The sequence below is a fragment of the Sus scrofa genome, chromosome 1, assembly GCF_054392235.1.
Source record: "Sus scrofa isolate SSC_HxYL_T2T_F1_AM1 chromosome 1, Sscrofa_HxYL_maternal_Yorkshire_Landrace_v2.0, whole genome shotgun sequence".
Classification (NCBI taxonomy): Eukaryota; Metazoa; Chordata; class Mammalia; order Artiodactyla; family Suidae; genus Sus; species Sus scrofa.
Window position 1 is genome coordinate 138,332,759 of NC_139383.1, and position 20,798 is coordinate 138,353,556.

A 20,798-nucleotide genomic window follows, 5' to 3' on the forward strand; every position below is an offset into this window, starting at 1 on the left:
AATTACACTTAAGACAAATACCAAACAGGCAAAAGTACAAAATGGAATGAAAGTTATGTAATAAGAGGGACTGACTTTGACTAAGGTAGATGGAATTAGGTATTAGGAGGCAATTTTGGTCTGGGAAATTTTCTCCAAGGAAGCAGCTTTTTAACCTGAGACCTAAGGATGAGTGGAGACTTAAAGAGACAGGTTTTTTACATTTGGGAGGTTCCATTCTTTAGAAACACGAGTCACCTTTTGGGCAATGCTCCACTCATCTTGGCTTCTTGACCCCTAGTCCTCAACGGATAAACTTCCATGTTCCAAACGTGGTTGACCCTTGTTAAAGAAGAGGACAACTGGGAGTTCCAGTCGTGGCGCAGTGGTTAACGAATCCAACTAGGAACCATGAGGTTGCGGGTTCGGTCCCTGCCCTTGCTCAGTGGGTTAACGATCCGGCGTTACCGTGAGCTGTGGTGTAGGTTGCAGACTCGGCTGAGATCCCGCGTTGCTGTGGCTCTGGTGTAGGCCAGTGGCTACAGCTCCGATTGGACCCCTAGCCTGGGAACCTCCATATGCCGCGGGAGCGGCCCAAGAAATGGCAAAAAGACAAAAAGACAAAAAAAAAAAAAAAAAAAAAAAAAAAAGAGAGGCCAACTGAAAACAAAACAATACACGAAGTTAAAACATCCCTATCTCGCACAGGAAATAAGCTCTTCTGGTTCTTTACGATCACCATCTGGTCTACTTTTTAATACTTCCCTTGCCTGTGGTGGTATCATAAGGCTTAGAAGTGGACCCAGAACAAGAATCCCAAACTGCATCCACAAATAGAATAGGTTCATATGAAGCTGCCGTGTTCTGAGAAGTGCTACATGACAACAGAATAAAGCTGTGATACACGAAAAATCTTGGTGACGGAATTCCTTTTATTTTTGTTTTTGGCTTTCTTGAGAGTAGGCTTTTTTTTTTTCAGTGCTCTTACACTGGAAAATATAATAAGAAAAACATAATTACGGTATTCATCATAACTACAATTAGTCAAGAAAAGCTTACCCAGCATGTATTCATCTTCTACACCAAAAGTCTCCAATTCGTCAGGGAACTCTATCCACAGAGGCCTCAGGAAAGGAAAAAAAAAAGAAATTTTGCTTCAGCACCATTAGCTGTTTTATTATAATACAATAACTTATATTTTCAGTTTTATCACTATTCAAAGAAAACTGGAAAAGGCCAAGACTCTTTTCATATAATTCAAGATTTTATGAGCACTTGTAATGATTACTGCCTATTTTTCTTATGTGAAAAAGCTATCTACTAGCTTAAATGGTCCTATGAAAGATTGAGAATTTTGGTACCTGAAATTTCCCCTTCTCATTGTTGAGCACTGAATACTACTCTGACAAGCAGAATCAGAGCTTTGTCCAATCCAAATGCCTAACACGTTTGGTATAAAACAAAGTAAATATTTGTAAAAGGGTATTTTATAGTGCTGTAAAATCTGTGCCATTTCTTTCATGCTGTCACTGCTTTTCATGTATCTTTAATCCTATGTAAATAAAAAGAATTAGTTTTTTTTGTTTGTTTGTTTTCAAGGTGGCGACATTTATGGAACTTTCAGAAACGTGTGGTTTTGGTTTTTGGTTTTGTTGTTATTGTTGCACACAACTAACTAGGAAGCATTTGGGCTTATAAAAATCATAAAACTTTCAGTATCTATGTATCTGGATATCAACTTAATCATTCTAGTATTATTTTCAATTTCATGAGGATAAGGTGTTTTTTAGTAAGAGAAACTTAGTTTATTCACTAGCCTTTGTAATAAACCATTCCTTATCTTTTCCAAGGTAACAAAGCAGAGGTGTCTAAAGTTGGTCGATGTCTAAAATCACCAGGGGAACTTCTAATAAATATAGATGTCTGGAACTTAACCTAAGTTTGGAGGTTTGGCCTTGGAATCTTTATTTTCACAAAGCTCCCAGGTGATTCTATTTTTGCTTTTGTCTTTTTTTTTTTTTTTTTTAAAGGCTGTATCTGTGGCATATGGAGGTTCCCAGGCTAGGGGTCCAACCAGAACTGTAGTTGCCAGCCTACACCACAGCCACAGCAATGCTGGATCCTTAACCTACTGAGCAAGGCCAGGGATTGAACCCATGTCCTCATGGATACTAGTTGGGTTCATTAACCACTGAGCCACGACGGGAACTCCCCCAGGTGATTCTGATTTGAGTCAGGCTGAGGACCTGCTGATCTGGAGGCCTTGATGTACTATGTGTGTCTCTGTACGTTCTGTTCTCTAACCCAGAGAGTTGGTATTCATATCCTGCCCTCAAAATAGAACCAGAATATAATTTATACACTAGGGAAAACCCTGCAGTAAGATAGAGCTTAGACTTCATGGAAGGATGCCTGTGGGTGTGAGGATGAAAAAAACAACCCTCCACCCTCCTAGGTTCTCCTAGTTGATCTACAAAGTAAATTGATACGGGACAGTTTAATGGGAGAAAATTAAATTTAATTATGTACATACGGGGTTCCATAAATATGACACCTAAGGACAAGATAGGCAATTGAGGCTTTATATGCCACCTGAGAGAAGGAGAAAGGAGTGGGGTATGGGATATCAAAGCGGGAAAGGATATTCACCTGGAGATGGAAAAACAAATGTTTGGTAACAGGTGTTTGCTGGGCCAGCCAGAGACAATGGGACATAGAGAGGACTTTGGTCCCCACGTTCCCTACCCATGCTTACCTCATATTCTTTGCAGATATCGCTAGTGATAATGCACTTCCTGGACCAGGCCCTTTGAATTCTTTTAGGGAGTTAAGGAGGAGGTAAAAAGAAAGACTTCCTGAGCCTTTTGTTTCTTAAAAACAAGTAGCCCCAAATAATCCTCAAGCCAAAGAGACACATCTTGGGGTGGCAAGTTTTGTTCCCCTACATTTTTTTTTTTTTTTGGTCTTTCTAGGGCCGCTCCCACGGCATATGGAGGTTCCCAGGCTAGGGGTCTAATTGGAGCTGTAGCCACCGGCCTACACCAGAGCCACAGCAACGCCAGATCCTGCCACATCTGTGACCTACACCACAGCTCACGGCAACACTGGATCCTTAACCCACTGGGCGAGGCCAGGGATCGAACCTGCAACCTTGTGGCTCCTAGTCGGATTTGTTAACCATTGAGCCACAAAGGGAACTTCTGTTCTTCTACATATGTTAAATTCTGAATGAATTCAGTTACAAAGTCACTTCCTTTTCCTTTGAAAAATCTCATTGTCTCCTACCAAATATTAACACTTGAATCACCAAGTAGCTGATCTAGTTTTTCTGTGACCTCCACTGCCTGACTCTGCTCACAGTTGGTGCTCAATAAGCTGATTGACACTTGATCAAACACCAAGCTTCTCTCTTGCAATCATTGTAATTACTCCATTCCCAGAGGCTGAAAGGATCTCCTGGTGGAGACTGGTTGCTGGGGCCCCTGAACGGTGAAGCCTTTTTACCTCATGATGGGCTGGGAAGCCACGTGTGCAGAGTAGAACAGAGAATACCAGTAGGGCAGGAGGGCATAACGCTCTCTCATGGCTTCTCGGATGGGCCGGGTGTACTCCTCTCCGAAGAGCCAGGGTTCTCGTCGCTTGGTGTTCATGGTGGCATGGCCACGGAAAAAGGGTTGATAGGCTCCAGCCTGGTACCACCGCACTAGCAGTTCTGCTTCTGGATTCCCAATGAAGCCGCCTACATCCGCTGAGTAGTCAGTAAAGAAAGTCCGAGTGAGACACCCAGGCTTCTAACAAGGATGCTCACAGGTAAGATAAGGCCTTGAAGACTGACAGGGCAAAGGTGCTGTATGTGCACTCAAAACGACAGCAAAAAACTGTGGCCTCAAATTAGGGAGCACATACTAAAAAGCTCAGCCTGCTTGGGGATCTGACAATATGCTCTTTGAATATATTCTTTTCCTGTCAAAAATTCAGAGCACTGGAGTTCCTGTTGTGGCATAGTGGAAACGAATCCGACTAGGAACCACGAGGTTGAGGGTTCGATCCCTGGCCTCGCTCAGTGGGTACAGACGCAGCTTGGATCTGGCGTTGCTGTGGCTGTTGTGTAGGCTGGCAGCTGTAGCTCCAATTAGACCCCTAGCCTGGGAACCTCCACATGCCGTGGTTGCAGCCAAAAAAAAAAAAAAAAAAAAAAAAAAAAAAAAAAAAAAAAGAAAATTTCAGAGCACAACTGCAAAATCAATATCTTAGTATGTCCTGAACCCAGGTAACCTGGAAATGGCAGAATGTCAGCCTGATTCAATATGTCTGTATTTAGTGGTGCAGTGGGGGGCTGGTGATTGATTTTGTTTGAAAGCAACAACTGAAACAAGATAAGAACTACGGAAAGAACTAAAGAGAAGAATATAATCAGAATTAGAGGTTTAGGTAGAATTTCATGCTTAGCCCTTAAGCAGGATATATATTCTTTGTATTGTATGTAGACCAATACCATTGAGAAACACATCTATCAAGAAGTGATGCTAAGATGCTTCTAGTTTCACAGAAAACAAGGAGCAGCTGGATCTGCCACCATGCTGTGTTGCATACTGAGATCTCTCATCTGCAGGGAGTTTAGGGAAGGAAGCTCAGCCAATAATCTTATTTTAATTGTAAATTTCTTTTTCCTGGAGTTCCCGTCGTGGCTCAGTGGAAACAAATCTGATTAGCATCCATGAGGACGAAGTTTCGATCCTTGGCCTCATTCAGTGGGTTAAGGATCTGGCATTGTCATGAGCTGTGGTGTAGGTCACAGACGCTGCTCTGATCTGGCATTGCTGTGGCTGTGGTGTAGGCTGGCAGCTGTAGCTTGGATTCGACCCCTAGCCTGGGAATTTCCACATGCCTCGAGTACAACCCTAAATAAATAAATTAATTAAATAAATAAATTTTATCTTTCCAAAGAGCTGCCTTCCCTCACTGTTTTACACACACACACACACACACACACACACACGTATATTTAACAGCTATATACATATGAGTTAAAATATGTCAAAGGATTTCTGAAAGGCTGATTTCTGACTTGCTAAATTCTTTGTAGTTCTCTCCATTTTTCTCATTTTCAAGTAGAAAAGTCATGTTTTCTACCTGAAAAGGCAAGAAGAGAAACTGTTATTAAGAGCATCTAAGGAGAGAGCAGTAAAAGTATGAGGGAAAGAAACCCTCTGGCTGCCATTCTGATGATTTTATTTCACTGTCCTCAGTTCAGACAAGACACAGATAGCTCTGAAGTGGCCCTTTCACTCTGCTTTCACCCTCTTCATTTTATCAAAAACAGCTATTGAAAAGGCATTTGTAACCAGCTTTGACAAAACACTCTCCCTTTTTATTTTTGTTCTCGTCAAGGCTGAGAATATTATCTTACCTCCACAAAAAGAGATCCCAGTAATGCTGAGGGTGAGTAACATAGGGATAGAAATTTTAAGGTAGCTCCATTCTGCTGTGTTGTCTCCTGTCCACACAGCACCTTTGGCCACCAGTAAGAAGGAAAAGAAAACAAGAAAAAAAAATCACAAATCAGCCCATGTACTCAATTGCATATGTAGATTCTTAATTTGTAACAGACTAACATAAAGGAAAATATTTCTTTCTAATATTTAATTGTAAAAGTTCTTTATATTATTCTGGATACAAATCCTTTGATGGATATATATGTATATTACAAATATCTTCTCTTGGTCTGTGGCTTAACTTTCATTTTCTTAACAATATTTTTGAAAGGGCATAAGGTTTTAATTTTGGTCAAGTCCAATTTATCACTTTTTAATTTTATGGTTCATGCTTTTTATGTTCTAAGAAATTTTTGCCTACTTCAAAGTCACAAACATTTTCTGTGTTTTCTTCTATAAGCTTTTTGTTTGTTTCAGCTTTTATAATTTAGATCTATATTCCATTTTGAGTTATTTACTGTATATGGTATGAGGTAATTAAGGGTCAAGGTTCTCCCTCCTACCCCCAACAAATACCCAGGTTCCAGCACCTTTGATGGAAAAAACTCCTTTCTCTATTGAATTGCTTTGGCAACTTTGTTGCTCATCATTTAGTCACATATGTGTTGGACTATTTTGGGATTCTCAATTCTGTTTCAGGGATCTATAAGCCTGTTCTCCCAACCCCCTAAAAAATGCTCTATTTGAGGATTTGAGAGGAGTAGTATAAACCATATAAGGGAGACATACTAACAGTGGCAATAACAATAGAGCCCTCACCAAGCCAGGTGTTATCCTACTTTGCTTGTATATTCCACTTAATCATCACAACCACCCTATCAGTTAACACAGTTTAACTTTATTTTACAGATGTGGGAAATGTGGCAGTGATATGGCAGGATTGGAGCTCAGGCAGTCTGACTCTAAAGCCAGAGCCCTTGTGCACTGAATAGCTGATAAGAGCTTGTGAAGATACGTACCATTAAAGATATCTATAAAAGGAAAAAAAAAAACCCTTATTTTACCAAGTCTAGATTAATCCTGAAACATTTCTGTCTTTCTTTAACCAAAATAGTTTTGGTAGCTATTTTTGTTTGAATCTTCCATAGAAATTTAGGCTGTCCTATGTCCAGCAAAGAAAAATATTTTCAAGGGACTTTTCTTTTTTCTTTCAATTTAATTTAATTTTTATTTTATAGTGGAATATACTCAATTTACAGAATTCTGTTAGTTTCAGGCATATAGCAAAGTGAGTCAGTTGTATATATATCCATTCTTTTTCAGATTCTTTTCTCATATAGGTTATTGCAGAATACTGAGTTGAGTTCTCTGTGCTATAGAGTAGGTCCTTGTAAGGGGCTTTTCTTTTAAAATAGTACCTCATAATTTCTCCTTGACTTCAAATGCTTTATAGTTTTACATGATGATTTTGAAACCCACAGGACAATATTCTTACCCAGATACAAAGTTCATGCAAACATGCAGACATGCAGACATGTCTCACATGATTCTTTAGTCAGAAGCTCTCTCTGCTACTGGTCTCAGCACAGGACTTGGCCCAGTAATGCTCTACTCTCTACTTTGGGGCAAAGCTGACAACTTCACACAGGGTACTGAAGACTAGGCAGTGGGCCCATATTTAAAAGCTCAAAGATTACTTAGTATGCATATCTTCTGTTATATTTTTTAAACTGCTGTTCATAACTGTTTTCATTAAAATACTTTGGTTTTTATAGTGATTACAAAGGATACTGGCAGAGAATTTGGAAAATAAGAATAAGTAAAAGAAAATTAAAATCATTCATAATCACCACAGTATAATACTTGTTCAGATTACCAGCTACATATATTGGTGTGTGTGTGTGTGAGAGTATATTATATACATACACACACACACACACACATATATATACACACACATTTTAACAGAAGCAGGATAATATATAAATAGGCATTCTGCCTTTTTTTTTCATTTATCGTGTCATAAAAATTTTCTCATGCAATTAAGGTAACTATGTTTTTTTTTTAATTTTATTTTTTTGGCCATGCCCTGTAGCATGTGGAAGAGCCTGGGCCAGGAGCTGAACCTGTGCCACGGCTGTGACCCATGCCACTGCAGTGACAATGCTGGATCTTTAAGCCACTGTGCCACAAAGCAACTCCAAAGCTACTATTTTAAATAGCTTTATGATAGTCTATCATGTGAATATACCATACTTTTATAACTATTCCCTTACTGTTAGATGTTTGGATTTTCTTTCTTTTTAATTTTAAGGATCAATGCTGTGGTAAGCATCTCTGTACATGAATCTTTGTCTGATGATAATATTTTGGTCTTTTCCAGAGTACCAATGGGGCTGGTTTTCAGGGGTGGAGCAGGAGGCCTAATAATGTCTATGGTACAATAAAGGCTCTAAGCTTCAGGTTATTTATGCAAGGTCAGGGGACTTAAAATAGCCCTCCTGCCACAGGGTGGTTTAGATGAACTAGGTCCGCATTAGCTAGTAAACCAGATCCAGTTATAGATGACCCTGACCCCACAGGCAAAAGCTAGGTCTATTTTAAGCCACATTACTGACTGGAACAGGTGGTTGAAGGAATGTATTAGAAGTGTATTTTCCCTGGTTTTGATAAACCAAAGAGATAGGATCAGGGACACCCACTGCAGCAAACTAAGACACTCTGAAGTCATTCTCTCAACAACTAAGTGGCTATTTCTTTAGTAGGAAACAAGTAGCTAAATTTTATTAAAACTGATTTACTCTGGAAGTTCCCTGGAGGCCTAGTGGTTAAGGATCTGGCATTGTCATTGCTGCAGCTTGGGTCACTGCTGTGGCATGGGTTCGATACCTGGCTTGTGGACTTCTGCCTGCCATGGGCAATGGCCAAAAAGAAAAAACAAACAATAGGTTTACTCTGTCTCACAGGACACAAGGCTTACTTTAGGGCATTATCTACAATCTAAGACCTGACCAATGGCTACTGAAATGGAAGGCATCAATACAGTAGTACCATATACCACAGATGGTCAAAAAAGACAGATTGCCAGCTTGAGTTTTTAAGTCTGATTATACGAGCCAGTCCTTACCATACTTCTGTGATCCAGCAAAGAAAGAACGTGTCAGAACAAAGGGTCTCTCCTTCCCTTTAGCTCGTTGGATCAGTCCTTCTGCAGTGGCCATTTGCTATAATGTCAAAGAAAGATTTCAGAGAGATGACTAGATTATGGCACTGAACAGACATCCCCAGTAAGCTATGTTACAGGCGAAAATAAATAGTAGGTGGGAATGTGAAATGGAAAAATATTAAAAATCCGCCAAAAAATCTGCCAAATAATTTTCATGATGCAATGAAACTACTTTAATTCTCCCACAAAAGTGTAAAAAAAATCTCTTCGATGAAAGTAGCAATGTATAATAGTAAATAATAAAATAGCATTGACTTGGTGCTTACTATTGCTAGGCATTTTTATAAGGTTTTCTCTTATAACCTCTGGGATAGTTTTCGTTAATGAAAAACAAACAAACAAACAAACAAAAAAACTGAGATTCAGAGAGACGAAGTGATCAGCCCTGGCCTACATAAGAAAACTCCCCAACTATAAAGTAGTTTGCAGTTATAGTAAGAGATTGTGAGAGAAGTATACAGATGCTATCTGAAAACCCTGCTATATGTAATCAGCAGCTCCCACTGGAGAACAGCAATTGGTGGGAGAGCCATAGGAACCCTGTTACATTCTGAAGATAGGAAGCATGGATATAAATTAGGGCAAGTTATTGCCAAGTTTTTTGGATGCAACTGGCAAATGGAAGACAATTCTATCACTTTCTATTGAGAAGGCTAAGCGAGTACTAAAGGAAAGCTTTCTACATTGAGAGAGTATGCTTATTGAAGTTGTATATCTGTGTTCTAAACCTTATTCCCCTGGTATGAATATCAGACTTGCTGTATTTAGACATTTGTGAAATTTCAAAACTTTCGTTTTAATTGCCTTTGTTTATGTATTTATATACAGCCTATTTCAGTCAAAGTTTTGAGGTAGTATCCAGTGCGATTTACTAATGGCTTCTCTCAAGGAAGATGTTTCTATGCTATCATTCATCAAGTTCATTTGAGAAGGAGAAGATGCAAAGGGGGAAATAATGAGTCTTATACTGGCTACAACCTGATAAGACACAGTTGTCAGAAAGGATACACAAAGAGAAATGAATGGTCTGGTAAAGTTGTTACAAAGCAAATGACTTTCAGCCCAAAAGGCAGGGCACATGGCTTCTTTTTAGATGTCCTACCTGATAAAAGCCATAGAGGTTGTGAAGTTCCCGGTGCTCCCAGTTGCCGTGGTGAATGGCGTTCTTCTGCATGGTTAGTTCTGGCCCTCTAAAGACAGAGGGCTCATTCATGTCGTTCCATATGTAGAGGATATCTGTAGATCCCTAGGAAGTCAATCTTGGTCATGAGAAAACTACAGGGCGACAAGGTGTGTATGATATTCCCCTTTCATACTCCATTTAATTTATTATTTATTATTATCTATGCTCTGTCCTCTGTTAGAATAAAAGTTCCACAGGGCAGGAATTTTGTCTATTTTGTTCATTGATAAATTCCAAATACCTAGAACAACTGGAACCGCAGAGGGTTCTTGGTTAAGTACTTGTTGATGAAGGAAAGAGTGCTGTGCTGTATTCCCACATTGCCCAGCAAGTCCACTCCGAGATCCTGCTGGAGAAGCCCTACAGAGAAGTTGTGAATGTTCACAATTAGACTCTAGATCATCCACCATCTGCTACAGCCCTTAACTAAGGGCAGTTTAGCTGTTCATAAAAACGTTCCTTCCGCCTTCCCTCTAGTGCTCTGAAAGATTTGATAGCTAAGATACGTGTTTGTTATTAGCATGGACTATAGTTTGTGTTCCACACAGAATGGATTCAGAGTAAGAAGGGGCTGTTGAGTCACCTAGTTAACATGGTGTTGCAATCCCTTTTCATAATCCCTGGTTTTGCAGCATGTGACTCAATAGCTACAATGACTGGGAGGCCCTCAGGCAGCTCATCCCCTTGTTTTCTGAAAGCCTTGCTCCTTGTAACATCCTCTCAAGCTAGGGCCTAGCTTGCCTTCTGGGACACCACCGAATACACCTGCTGCCTCACCCACATGATGGTCTTACCTGTTTTCTTTGACTCTTTACGGTGAATTATTTCTAATCATATATACTTCTGTGAATAAGGCTGTATGGTTTCCAAATATTTAACTAATTTGACTGTTCTTCTTTAGCACCCTCTAATACAAGGGTTGGAAACCTTTTTCTGGAAGGGCCAGATAGTAAGTATTTTCAACTTTGTGAGCCATAAGGCCTCATTTTCAATAACCCAACCCTGCTAGGGTTATGTGAAAGCGGCCATAGACAACAGGGAAGCAAATGAGCATGGCTAGACTGGCCCAAGTATTTACCCTGCTCTGAGTTATTTTCTACGTCCTAATACAGGATGCTCAGAAACGAGAGTTTACTGGTAAAGAGATGGGCTTGGGAGACAAACAGACCTGAGTTCAAATCTTGGATCCACCACTGATTAGATGGGTGAACTTAAGCAGGTTTTTTTGGTCTTGTCGCCCTGTAGTTTTCTCATGACCAAGATTGACTTCCTAGGGATCTACAGGCTGAATCAGACCTGTAGCCGCTAGCCTACACCACAGGCACAGCAACGTGGGATCTGAGCCACGTCTGTGATGTACCCCACAGCTCACGGCAAAGCCAGATCCTTAACTCTAAGCAAGGCGAAGCCAGGGATGGAACCAGCATCCTCATGGATGCTAGTCGGGTTTGTTAACCACTGAGCCACGATGGTAACTCCAAGCAGGTTTTTACACTTGTCCATGCCTCAATTCCCTCAACTATGAGATTAGAGTTAATTACAGTTCCAACTTCAAAGAATTATTGTGAAGGTGAAATGGCACAATGCACACGAAGTGACTAGCATAGTGCTTGGCTTGACACACAGCACAAGCTCAAGGTATATTAGGTATCATTATTAGCCTTGCTCCTATTGGTTGGAAAGAGTGCTCCAGAAGTGGCCTCTCCAGTCCTCTCTGTGGTTCTTATATGATTTTAAGAATTATTATTATACCTTACCTTTTTTTTTTTTTTTTTTTTTGGCTGTGCCCATGGCATGCAAAAGTTTTGAGGCCAAGGATCAAACTTGAACTATAGCAGTGATGATGCCAAATCCTTAACTGTTAGGCCACCAGGGAACTCCTATTACACCTTACTTTTAGTGTCACGTTATATATACTTCACATATATCATTGTCATCATCTTTAATAATATCATGGGTGTTCCCGTTGTGGCGCAGTGGTTAACGAATCTGACCAGGAACCATGAGGTTGTGGGTTCGATCTCTGGCCTCGCTCAGTGGGTTAAGGATCCGGTGTTGCCGTGAGCTGTGGTATAGGTCACAGACAAGGCTTGGATCCCAAGTTGCTGTGGCTCTGGTGTAGGCCAGTGGCTACAGCTCTGATTAGACCCCTAGCCTGGGAACCTCCATATTCCGTGGGTGCGGCCCTAGAAAAGACAAAAAAATAAATTAATTAAAAAAAATATATCATGTAATACTAGTTTATGTAAAAATTCACACAACTTGAAAAGATAATAAATCTATATCATTAAGTACTTTGATAATATCATAGAGTCTATCATAATAGAAGTCAAAATCACAGATTTGTGTATTTGGTAATTCACATGGCATCTCTTCTGGCACTATCAAAGTCTATAATATGGTTGGCATCCTTGCCTTTTCATACAAGTGGTATTTATCAAGAGCTACTCGGTGAAGCAGAGTAGTTCTATTTAATCAGCGTTTTCAGGGGCCAGGCCTATGGAAGTGCAAGTTCCTGGGCTAGGGACTGAACCCATGAGAGAGCAGTGACCTGAGCCACTGTAGTGACAATGCCAGATCCTTAACCCACTGTGCTACAAAGGAGCTCCTCGCTTTTTTCCCTTATTTCATCCTTTCAAGTAACTAGGAAAGAGCAAAAGAATAAACACAAACCTGATAAACAGGGAAAGCAAAAAGACTGGAGTACCATTCTCTGACCTTGGGGTTGGTGAAATCCAGGTAAGAGGAGAGACCTATAGAGGCAGAAGAACAGACAGCCTGTTAGGAACAGTAGTTCTCAAGATAAGATGTATTGTAAAGACGAATATCAGGAGTTCCCATCTTGGCGCATCGGAAATTAATCCGACTAGCAACCATGAGGTTCTGGGTCTGATCCCTGGCTTTGATCAGTGGGTTAAGGATCCAGTATTGCCGTGAGCTGTGGTGTAGGTTGCAGACGCGACTTGGATCTGGCATTGCTGTGGCTGTGGTGTAGGCTGGCAGCTGTAGCTTCAATTACACCCCTAGCCTGGGAACCTCCGCATGCTGTGGGTGCAGCCCTAAAAAACTAAAGACAAAAAAAAAAAAAAAAATTAAAAAAAAGAAAGAATATCAGATGTGAAAGCTGGATAATCAATTGGCACCTCACATCAAATGTAAAAGATAGCTGGGAGTCCCCTTGCCGTCTAGTGATTAGGGCTTTCACTGCTGCGGCCCAGGTTCACCCCGGGTCTGGCAGCTGAGATCCCACATCAGGCTGCTATATGCAACAGCCAAAAAATAAAAATAAAAAAATGAGGAGTTCCCGTCGTGGCGCAGTGGTTAACGAATCCAACTAGGAACCATGAGGTTGCGGGTTCGGTCCCTGCCCTTGCTCAGTGGGTTAACGATCCAGCGTTGCCGTGAGCTGTGGTGTAGGTTGCAGACGCGGCTCGGATCCCGAGTTGCTGTAGCTCTGGTGTAGGCCGGTGGCTACAGCTCCGATTCAACCCCTAGCCTGGGAACCTCCATATGCCGCGGGAGCAGCCCAAGAAATAGCAACAACAACAAAAAGACAAAAAAAAAAAAAAAAAAAAAGAAAAAAATTTAAAAAGAATCTTTAAAAAAAAGATAAAAATAGCTAAAACAGAGGCACAATCTGGCAAGAAGTGAATGAAGAAGGCAATGCTGGACTCCAGTGATAATCAGGAGCACAGAGGCCAGGCGGAGAGCCTGTCCCTCCAGCTCAGACAGCCCTAGTAAGGATGTAGATGACCTGGAGTGACCCCTCTCTGCTTTTTTTTGTGTGTGTGTGTCTTTTTAGGGCCGCACCCACAGCATATGGAGGTTTCCAGGCTAGGGGTCCAATCAGTGCTGTAGCCACCAGCCTATGCCACAGCCAGAGCAACACAGGATCTGAGCTGCATCTGTGACCGACACCATAGCTCACAGCAATGTTGGATCCTTAACCCACCGAGCAAGGCCAGGGATCGAACCTGCATCCTCATGGATACTAGTCGAGTTTGTTAACTGCTCAGCCATGATGGGAACTCTGAATCCCACCATTCTTAAAGAGAACAGAGACATGTTTATACATGGTATAAGGGAAGAGGAACGCATGGGGTTTCTCTGCAGTGTATGGATTTGTGATGGAATGCTGTGATGTGGTAGAATCTTTGAGGAGTTTCTACCAAGGCTTTAAGAATTTCCAAATGAAGACTTCAGAGTTGTTAGGGGTGTCTGGAGAGAAGTCAAAACTATGGCCTAACAGGGCAAAGAAGAATCATAGGGAGAGAGATTGCAGGACTCTTTTTCTTTGTTTCTCCTCCTCTCCTTTTCTCATTCTCTATTTTTAAATTTTTGTTTGCTTAGGGAAATAGCATGTCATTGAGGTTTGCTTGTTTTTTTTTTTTCATTCACTCATTGACTTATAAATGTATACAAAGCACACTGTACCAGGTGTTAGATGCAAGATGTAAAAGAAGGTAATACCATCATCTTTAAGGAAAGGTACCTAAAATCTGGCATGAGACATCTACAAGAAATTAGAGTGATGGCCATGCAGCCTTCAATAATTGTGACTAAACAGAGGGTGATAGGTAAATAAAATATCTCACCAGGCCAGCATACACCTTCAAAGTCCCCCCCTTCATGGTTCTTCACAAAGAAGCCCTGTTCTTTTGCCTTAGCATACACTGAGTAGTCAGGGTCAATCTTGATGTGGGGGTCACTGATGACCACAAGCTGTCAGGACATAAAGGTTTAAAGATCTCATCAGTTTCATATGAGCCATATGTTTTATTTATATGTTTTAATCATATAGTTTTGGAGTTCAAAGTTTACTCAAAACAACTACAACTATTACTGAAATATTTCAGACACCCGTAAAACCTATAACCTTTCATGTGCTTATGGGAATATAAATTGATACCAGGTCAATCTTTTTTCATAATTTTCGCTGCCCTACCAATACTGTTCTTAAGGTCACATTTACTAAGCTTCTATCCCTCTGTGGTGCTGGGCGCTTTACACAAAGCATTAAGTAGGCAAGGGCCCTGCTTCCTAGACATCTAGAGGATAAGATAACACTGACAAAAGCAAATATTAAAGAAAAGAGACTAGCACATTAAAAACAAAGAAAAAAAATCCCCAGTCCAATGGTATAGGCGTATTCAGGAAGGAGGTTTGAGAAAAGCTGTGATCATGGCTCAGTGTCTCCAGCATCCCTTTCTCCCTTCCTCATACCATTACTTGCAGTCAGGGGCCCTCAAAACCACTGGCCTTTTTAATTGGCCAGAATAACCTCTTTTTTTTTTTTTTTTTTTTGCTTTTTAGGGCCACACTTGCAGCATACGGGGGTTCCCAGGCTAGGGGTCTAATCGGAGCTACAGCTGCCGGCCTAGGCCACAGCCACAGCAATGCCAGATCCGAGCCACGTCTGTGATCTACACCATAGCTCACAGCAACACTGGATCCTTAATCCACTGAGCAAGGCCAGGGATCAAACCCACAACCTCATGGTTCGGATTCGTTTCCGCTGAGCCATGACAGAACTCCCCCAGAATAACCTTCTAATCATCCTTCACATCGATTCAAATCTTTTTACATACTAAAAGTTTATTTCATGGCTCAAAAACTTGAAAAAATGACAAAACTGTAAAATATACATAACATAAAATTCACCATCTTAACCTATTTTATTTATTTATTTTTGTCTTTTGTCTTTTGTCTTTTTAGGGCCGAACCGATGACATATGGAGGTTCCTCAGCTAGGGGTTTAATCGGAGCTGTAGCCACTGGCCTATGCCAGAGACACAGCAACGCCAGGTCCGAGCTGAATCTGTGACCTACACCACAGCTCACGGCAACGCCAGATCTCAACCCACTGAGGGAGGCCAGGGATCGAACCTGCAACCTCATGGTTCCTAGTTAGATTCGTTTCCACTGCTCCATGACGGGAACTCCTTATCCAATTTTTAGTGTACAGTTCAATAGTGTTAAATACATTCATAGTGTTGTATAGTCAATGTCTAGGACTCTTTTCATCTTGCAGAACTGAAGCTCTATACCCATTAAAAACAACTTTCCATTTCTTCTTCCCCACCAGCCCATGGAAACCACCATTCTTCTTTCTATATATGATTTTGACTACCCTAGGTATTACAGATTAGTGAAATCATATAGTACTTGTCTTTTTGTGTCTGACTTATTTCACTTAGCATAATGTCCTCAAAGTTCATCCATGGTGTAGCAGGTGTCAGAGGTTCCTTCCTTTAAAAAGGAAGGATTGCATTGTATGTATACACCACATTTCCTTTATCCATTTGTCTGTCAATGAGCTCTTGGGCTGCTTCTAATTTTTGGCTATTGTGAACAATGCTGATATGAACATGGGCATACAAATTTATGCTGCAGTCTCTGCTTTCAGTTCTTTTGGGTATATTCTCAGAAGTGGGCTTGCTAGATTATATGGTAATTTCCTTTAATTTTTTTAGAAACTGCCATACTGTTTTCCATAGGGGCTGCAGCATTTTACATTTCCACATTCAGTGCACAAATGTTCCAATTTCTCCACATCTTTACCAGCACTTGTTGTTTCCTGGTTTGTTTTTTTTTTTTTTTTTTTGATAGTAGCCATTCTAATGGTATGAAGTGGTACCCCACAGTTTTGAGTTTCATTTCACTAATGATTAGCGATGTTGAGCATCTTTTCATGTACTTGTTGGCAATGTGTATATTTTCTTTGAAGAAATGTTTATCAAGTTCTTTCCCAAATTTTAATCTGGTCATTTTAGGGTTGTTGAGTTGTGGTAGTTCTTCGTATATTCTGCTTATTAACCCCTTATTCAAAAATTTTTAATGTCTCCAAATGCATACAAAGCAGCCTACAACAAGGTCAGATTCCCACCTATTCAGACCTTGTACATGCCTTGCTTTTTGGTCAAACCAGCCTGCGCGATCCTCAGGGCTCATCAAAAATGCAGAAAGCCCAGCTTGAGTCCAGCAGGATGCAATCTTCTTTCTCTTGGTCCACCTCCTGCCTCCCCCCGATGCTCCCATCTTTCTTTGACTGTCATGTTACTGCCCTGTACTGTGGTTTCTGTATGCCTACCTCTCCATCACTTATTGTAAGACTCCAAGGAGCTTATCTCTTCATTCCCTTTATCTTTAGCACAGCATCTTGGACATTTGAAGGCCCTGAGAAATAACTGCTTATAAGAATGTAGGCTCTGGAGGCAGGCAGACCAGGGTTCAGATTCTTGCCCTGCTACTTACTTATTTACTGTATGCCTTTGTGCAAAATACAAAACTACTCTAAACCTCAGTTTCTTCATTTGAAAAGTGATATAAAAAGATGTACGGGGAGTTCCAGTCGTGGCTCAGTGGTTAACGAATCCGACTAGGAACCATGAGGTTGCGGGTTCGGTCCCTGCCCTTGCTCAGTGGGTTAACGATCCGGCATTGCCATGAGCTGTGGTGTAGGTTGCAGATGCGGCTCGGATCCCGCGTTGCTGTGGCTCTGGCGTAGGCCGGTGGCTACAGCTCCGATTCAACCCCTAGCTTGGGAACCTCCATATGCCGCGGGAGCGGCCCAAGAAATAACAACAACAACAACAAAAGACAAAAGACAAAAAAAAAAAAAAAAAAAAAGATGTATGTCATAATTTTATGACAACTGGAAGGAATAATGTGTTTTATTGTACTCTCTGACTCATAATGAATGCTTGATAAATGGTAGCTGTTTATTCATTGAGAAATTAGGAGTTAACAGCATTGGCTCTGACCACCCGTGAAAGGCCTAAATCTCAGTGGAATGGGTTGAAAAGGCATCTTTAATCTCAGAGCGAGATTAAGTGCAGGGATCCATTTACATGATACATATGAAGCGCCCCCATTTTCCTCTATCATATTTTTTCTCCTTCACTCTTTTCATTATTGCTATTACCACCACAACCACCCTGGTATAACACACTTTCCAATGTGTTCTCCCCCTTTCCATTTTCTAGCTTTAATTTTTTGTTTTTTGTTTTGTTTTGTTTTTTTTGGTCTTTTGTTTTTTTAGGGCCACAACTGTAGCATATGGAGGTTCCCAGGGTAGGGGTCATCAGAGCTACAACTGCCGGCCTACGGGGATCTGAGCTGAGTCTGTGACCCTACTACAGCTCATGGCAACCCAGTGAGTGGGGCCAGGGATCAAACCTGTGTCCTCATGGATACTAAGGGAACTGAGCCACGATGGGAACTCCTATTTTAGTTCTTTCCTTAACCAGATAGACAGATAGAGTCCATCAGGAAAGCAAGCAGGAAAAATGGTGTAATACAGCTGTTAAGAGACTGTTAAGAGCTTCAAGCCTCACTGCTACCCCTTACCCTTCTGCCTACATCTATGCATGCAGAGCAGGCCCTGATGCTCCCTTCTCTGATGCCAACAGGAAGTTCAAACCACACAAACCCCGGTGTGTGCACAGGAATCCTTACCACAGTCCAACCCTCTAACCACCTCTGAGCCAATCTCCTTTCCAGCTCTCGGTTAGACTATTTTCTTTTTTTTTTCTTTCTTTTTTCTTTTCTATTTTTTTTTTTTTTTTTGGTCTTTTTGCAATTTCTTGGACCACTCCCGCGGTATATGGAGGTTCCCAGGCTAGGGGTTGAATCGGAGCTATAGCCGCCAGCTTACGCCAGAGCCACAGCAACTCGGGATCCGAGCCGCGTCTGCAACCTACACTACAGCTCATGGCAATGCCGGATCGTTAACCCACTGAGCAAGGGTAGGGACCGAACCCGCAACCTCATGGTTCCTAGTCGGATTCGTTAACCATTGCGCCACGACGGGAACTCCTCTCTTCTTTTCTTTTGCACAGTATTGAAGTTCCCATGCTAGGGGTTGAATCGGAGCTATAGCTGCCAGCCAACACCACAGCCATAGTGACACCAGATCCTTAATCCACTAAGCAAGGCCAGCAATTGAACCTGCATCCTCACGGATACACTTGAAGGTTCTATTTTCATGGCCATTGTTTACCAGATGGTTCTCTTCTACTAATGTGCCAAGGCAACATTTAAAAGTTCTTTGTAATGAAAAGGTTTGAGTGTTGGCTTATTTTACCTTACGTTTTTTGCTCCTGAGCAGCTCTTGCATCCTTTTGGGGTTTGGGAATCTTTTCTTGTCCCAGGTAAAGTACCTCTTGCCCTCGGTGTGCTCTATGTCCAGCCACATGACATCATAAGGAATGTCATGTTCATCAAATCCTGCATCCACTGCTTTTACATCCTGCTCATCTTCATAGTTCCAACGGCACTGATGGTACCCCAAGGAGAAGAGAGGGGGCATGGCTTGTGTGCCTAAAAGGGGGAGATGATAATTATACATTTTTTAAGGCAAGACATAGATTTATTAAGATAGGATGCTTATGAGAGATGCAAGCGGGCAGGCATGGAAGCTGTGCCATAATTATACATTTGATAAGCATCTCCTGAATGTCTACAGGGTCTAAGCACTGAGCCTGGTACTTAGAATATCAAGAGGAAAGCAGAGCCCTACCCTTAAGAAAGTGACGGTTTGGCTGATGAGGCAGGCATGTGAACAAACTGCTCTGCTCTGAGATAGAACTGCTATGTTAAAGGCATCAGCCTGGTGCTGTGGGATTGCACAGGGTCTGAAAAATTCTGCCTGTTGTGAAATGTGGAGTCTTGACAGGATTCACAGAGATGACAACACTTAGTTTGAAACCTGAAGAATAAGTAACAGCATATCAGACAGGGGGAAGGGATAAAGTATTCAGGCATAAGAAACAGAAAAGACACAGAGGCAGAAAAGAACATGATAAGCTTAGGGAAAAACAAATATTCCAGGGTGGTTACACAGAGGGAGACCAGTAAACAACAAACCTGGAGAGGATCAATTTGTAAAAGGTCCTATAGTTCAGGCTAAGGATTCTAAATCTTCTCATGTGGGAAGTCTCAAAAATTTGGCAAGCTATAACCTCAGCAGACCTATGTTTTAGAAAAATTAGGTAGCAGATTTGAAGGGAGAGTGAAGGCAAGAAGAACTGTTAAGAAACTATTACTAAAACATTTACTGATAAGATGGAGGACTTCTAGTCAACCACTTGCATTTATCTCCTTTCCCTCCCTACAGTCCTACTAAGATCAGAAAAAAAGGGGGGAAGAAAAAGAATAAAACCACAAGAAGAAAGAGAACAGGAGGGGAGTAATTTCAACAAAATTTTGAAAGGCAGCAGGCAGGGGAGGGATGGTTACTGTTGAGCAAAGCTGGGTAAGCTTTCACCAGAGTTCCTCTGAGGGGGATGCCAACAAGAAGAGTTCATCCCTGCTCTCAGAACACTAGTACACAGGAGAACTCCCCCCACCACCTGACATGACAGTGTAAAGCTCATCCAGGCACATAGAGCTTCCAGGCAGAACTTTATTCTTAATATGCATGGATAGCCAAAGATCATCCAACATTTGAGTAAAGGCTCCAAAGCTAGAGAGAGCAACTCACATAAGGAAACAGAATAAAAGGATATATGAGAAAACAGGGACAACACAAGGAATCAAAGTAAACATCAAAATGTTGTATCTCCAGAGAGATGGAAAAAAAAAGGTTGCACCATAAAATAAGACTCAGATAGCATAAGCAAGTATAAGATATTAGAAACAAGGGACCATCAGAAGATAGGAGTCTGCATTTTCCCTTCCCCATATAATGAATGCTGGTGTTGAGTAGTAAGAGTGGACACAAACGTTTCTTAACTCCTTTATACATTTCAGGCTCCTGGAAAGCTAGGTGCTTAAAAGTGTGGGGAAGGGCAAGACAGGGTAGAGGATTAAGGGATACAAACTCATATGTATAAAATAAATAAGATTCAAGGATGTAATCTACAGCCCAGGGAATAAAGCCAATATTTTATAACTTTAAATGAAGTAGAAGCTATAAAAATATTGAACCACTGTGTTGTAGACCTGAAACTAATATATTGGCAGTCACCTATAC

General features: G+C 41.2%; 1 protein-coding gene across 45 annotated transcripts in view; it reads right to left on the minus strand.

Moving 5' to 3' along the window:
- Window positions 1-20,798, minus strand: part of GANC (glucosidase alpha, neutral C) — a 77,178-nt gene that overhangs the window by 13,456 nt on the left and 42,924 nt on the right. For 16 of the 45 annotated variants that reach the window (XM_021097234.2, XM_084973448.1, XM_084973388.1 and 13 more), the window contains 8 exons: window positions 18,909-19,144; window positions 14,419-14,545; window positions 12,497-12,576; window positions 9,743-9,886; window positions 8,542-8,638; window positions 5,390-5,491; window positions 3,484-3,727; window positions 1,039-1,103 (listed from right to left, as the gene is read on the minus strand). In XM_021097234.2, the coding sequence (XP_020952893.1) occupies window positions 1,039-1,103; window positions 3,484-3,727; window positions 5,390-5,491; window positions 8,542-8,638; window positions 9,743-9,886; window positions 12,497-12,576; window positions 14,419-14,545; window positions 18,909-19,144 (1,095 nt within the window). Of the gene's footprint in view, window positions 1-606; window positions 854-1,038; window positions 1,104-2,734; window positions 2,796-3,483; window positions 3,728-5,389; window positions 5,492-8,541; window positions 8,639-9,742; window positions 10,184-11,120; window positions 12,010-12,496; window positions 12,577-14,418; window positions 14,546-18,908; window positions 19,145-20,798 lie in introns of those variants that run through there. The other 29 variants (XR_014813397.1, XR_014813396.1, XR_014813388.1 and 26 more) reach the window with 13 other exon arrangements.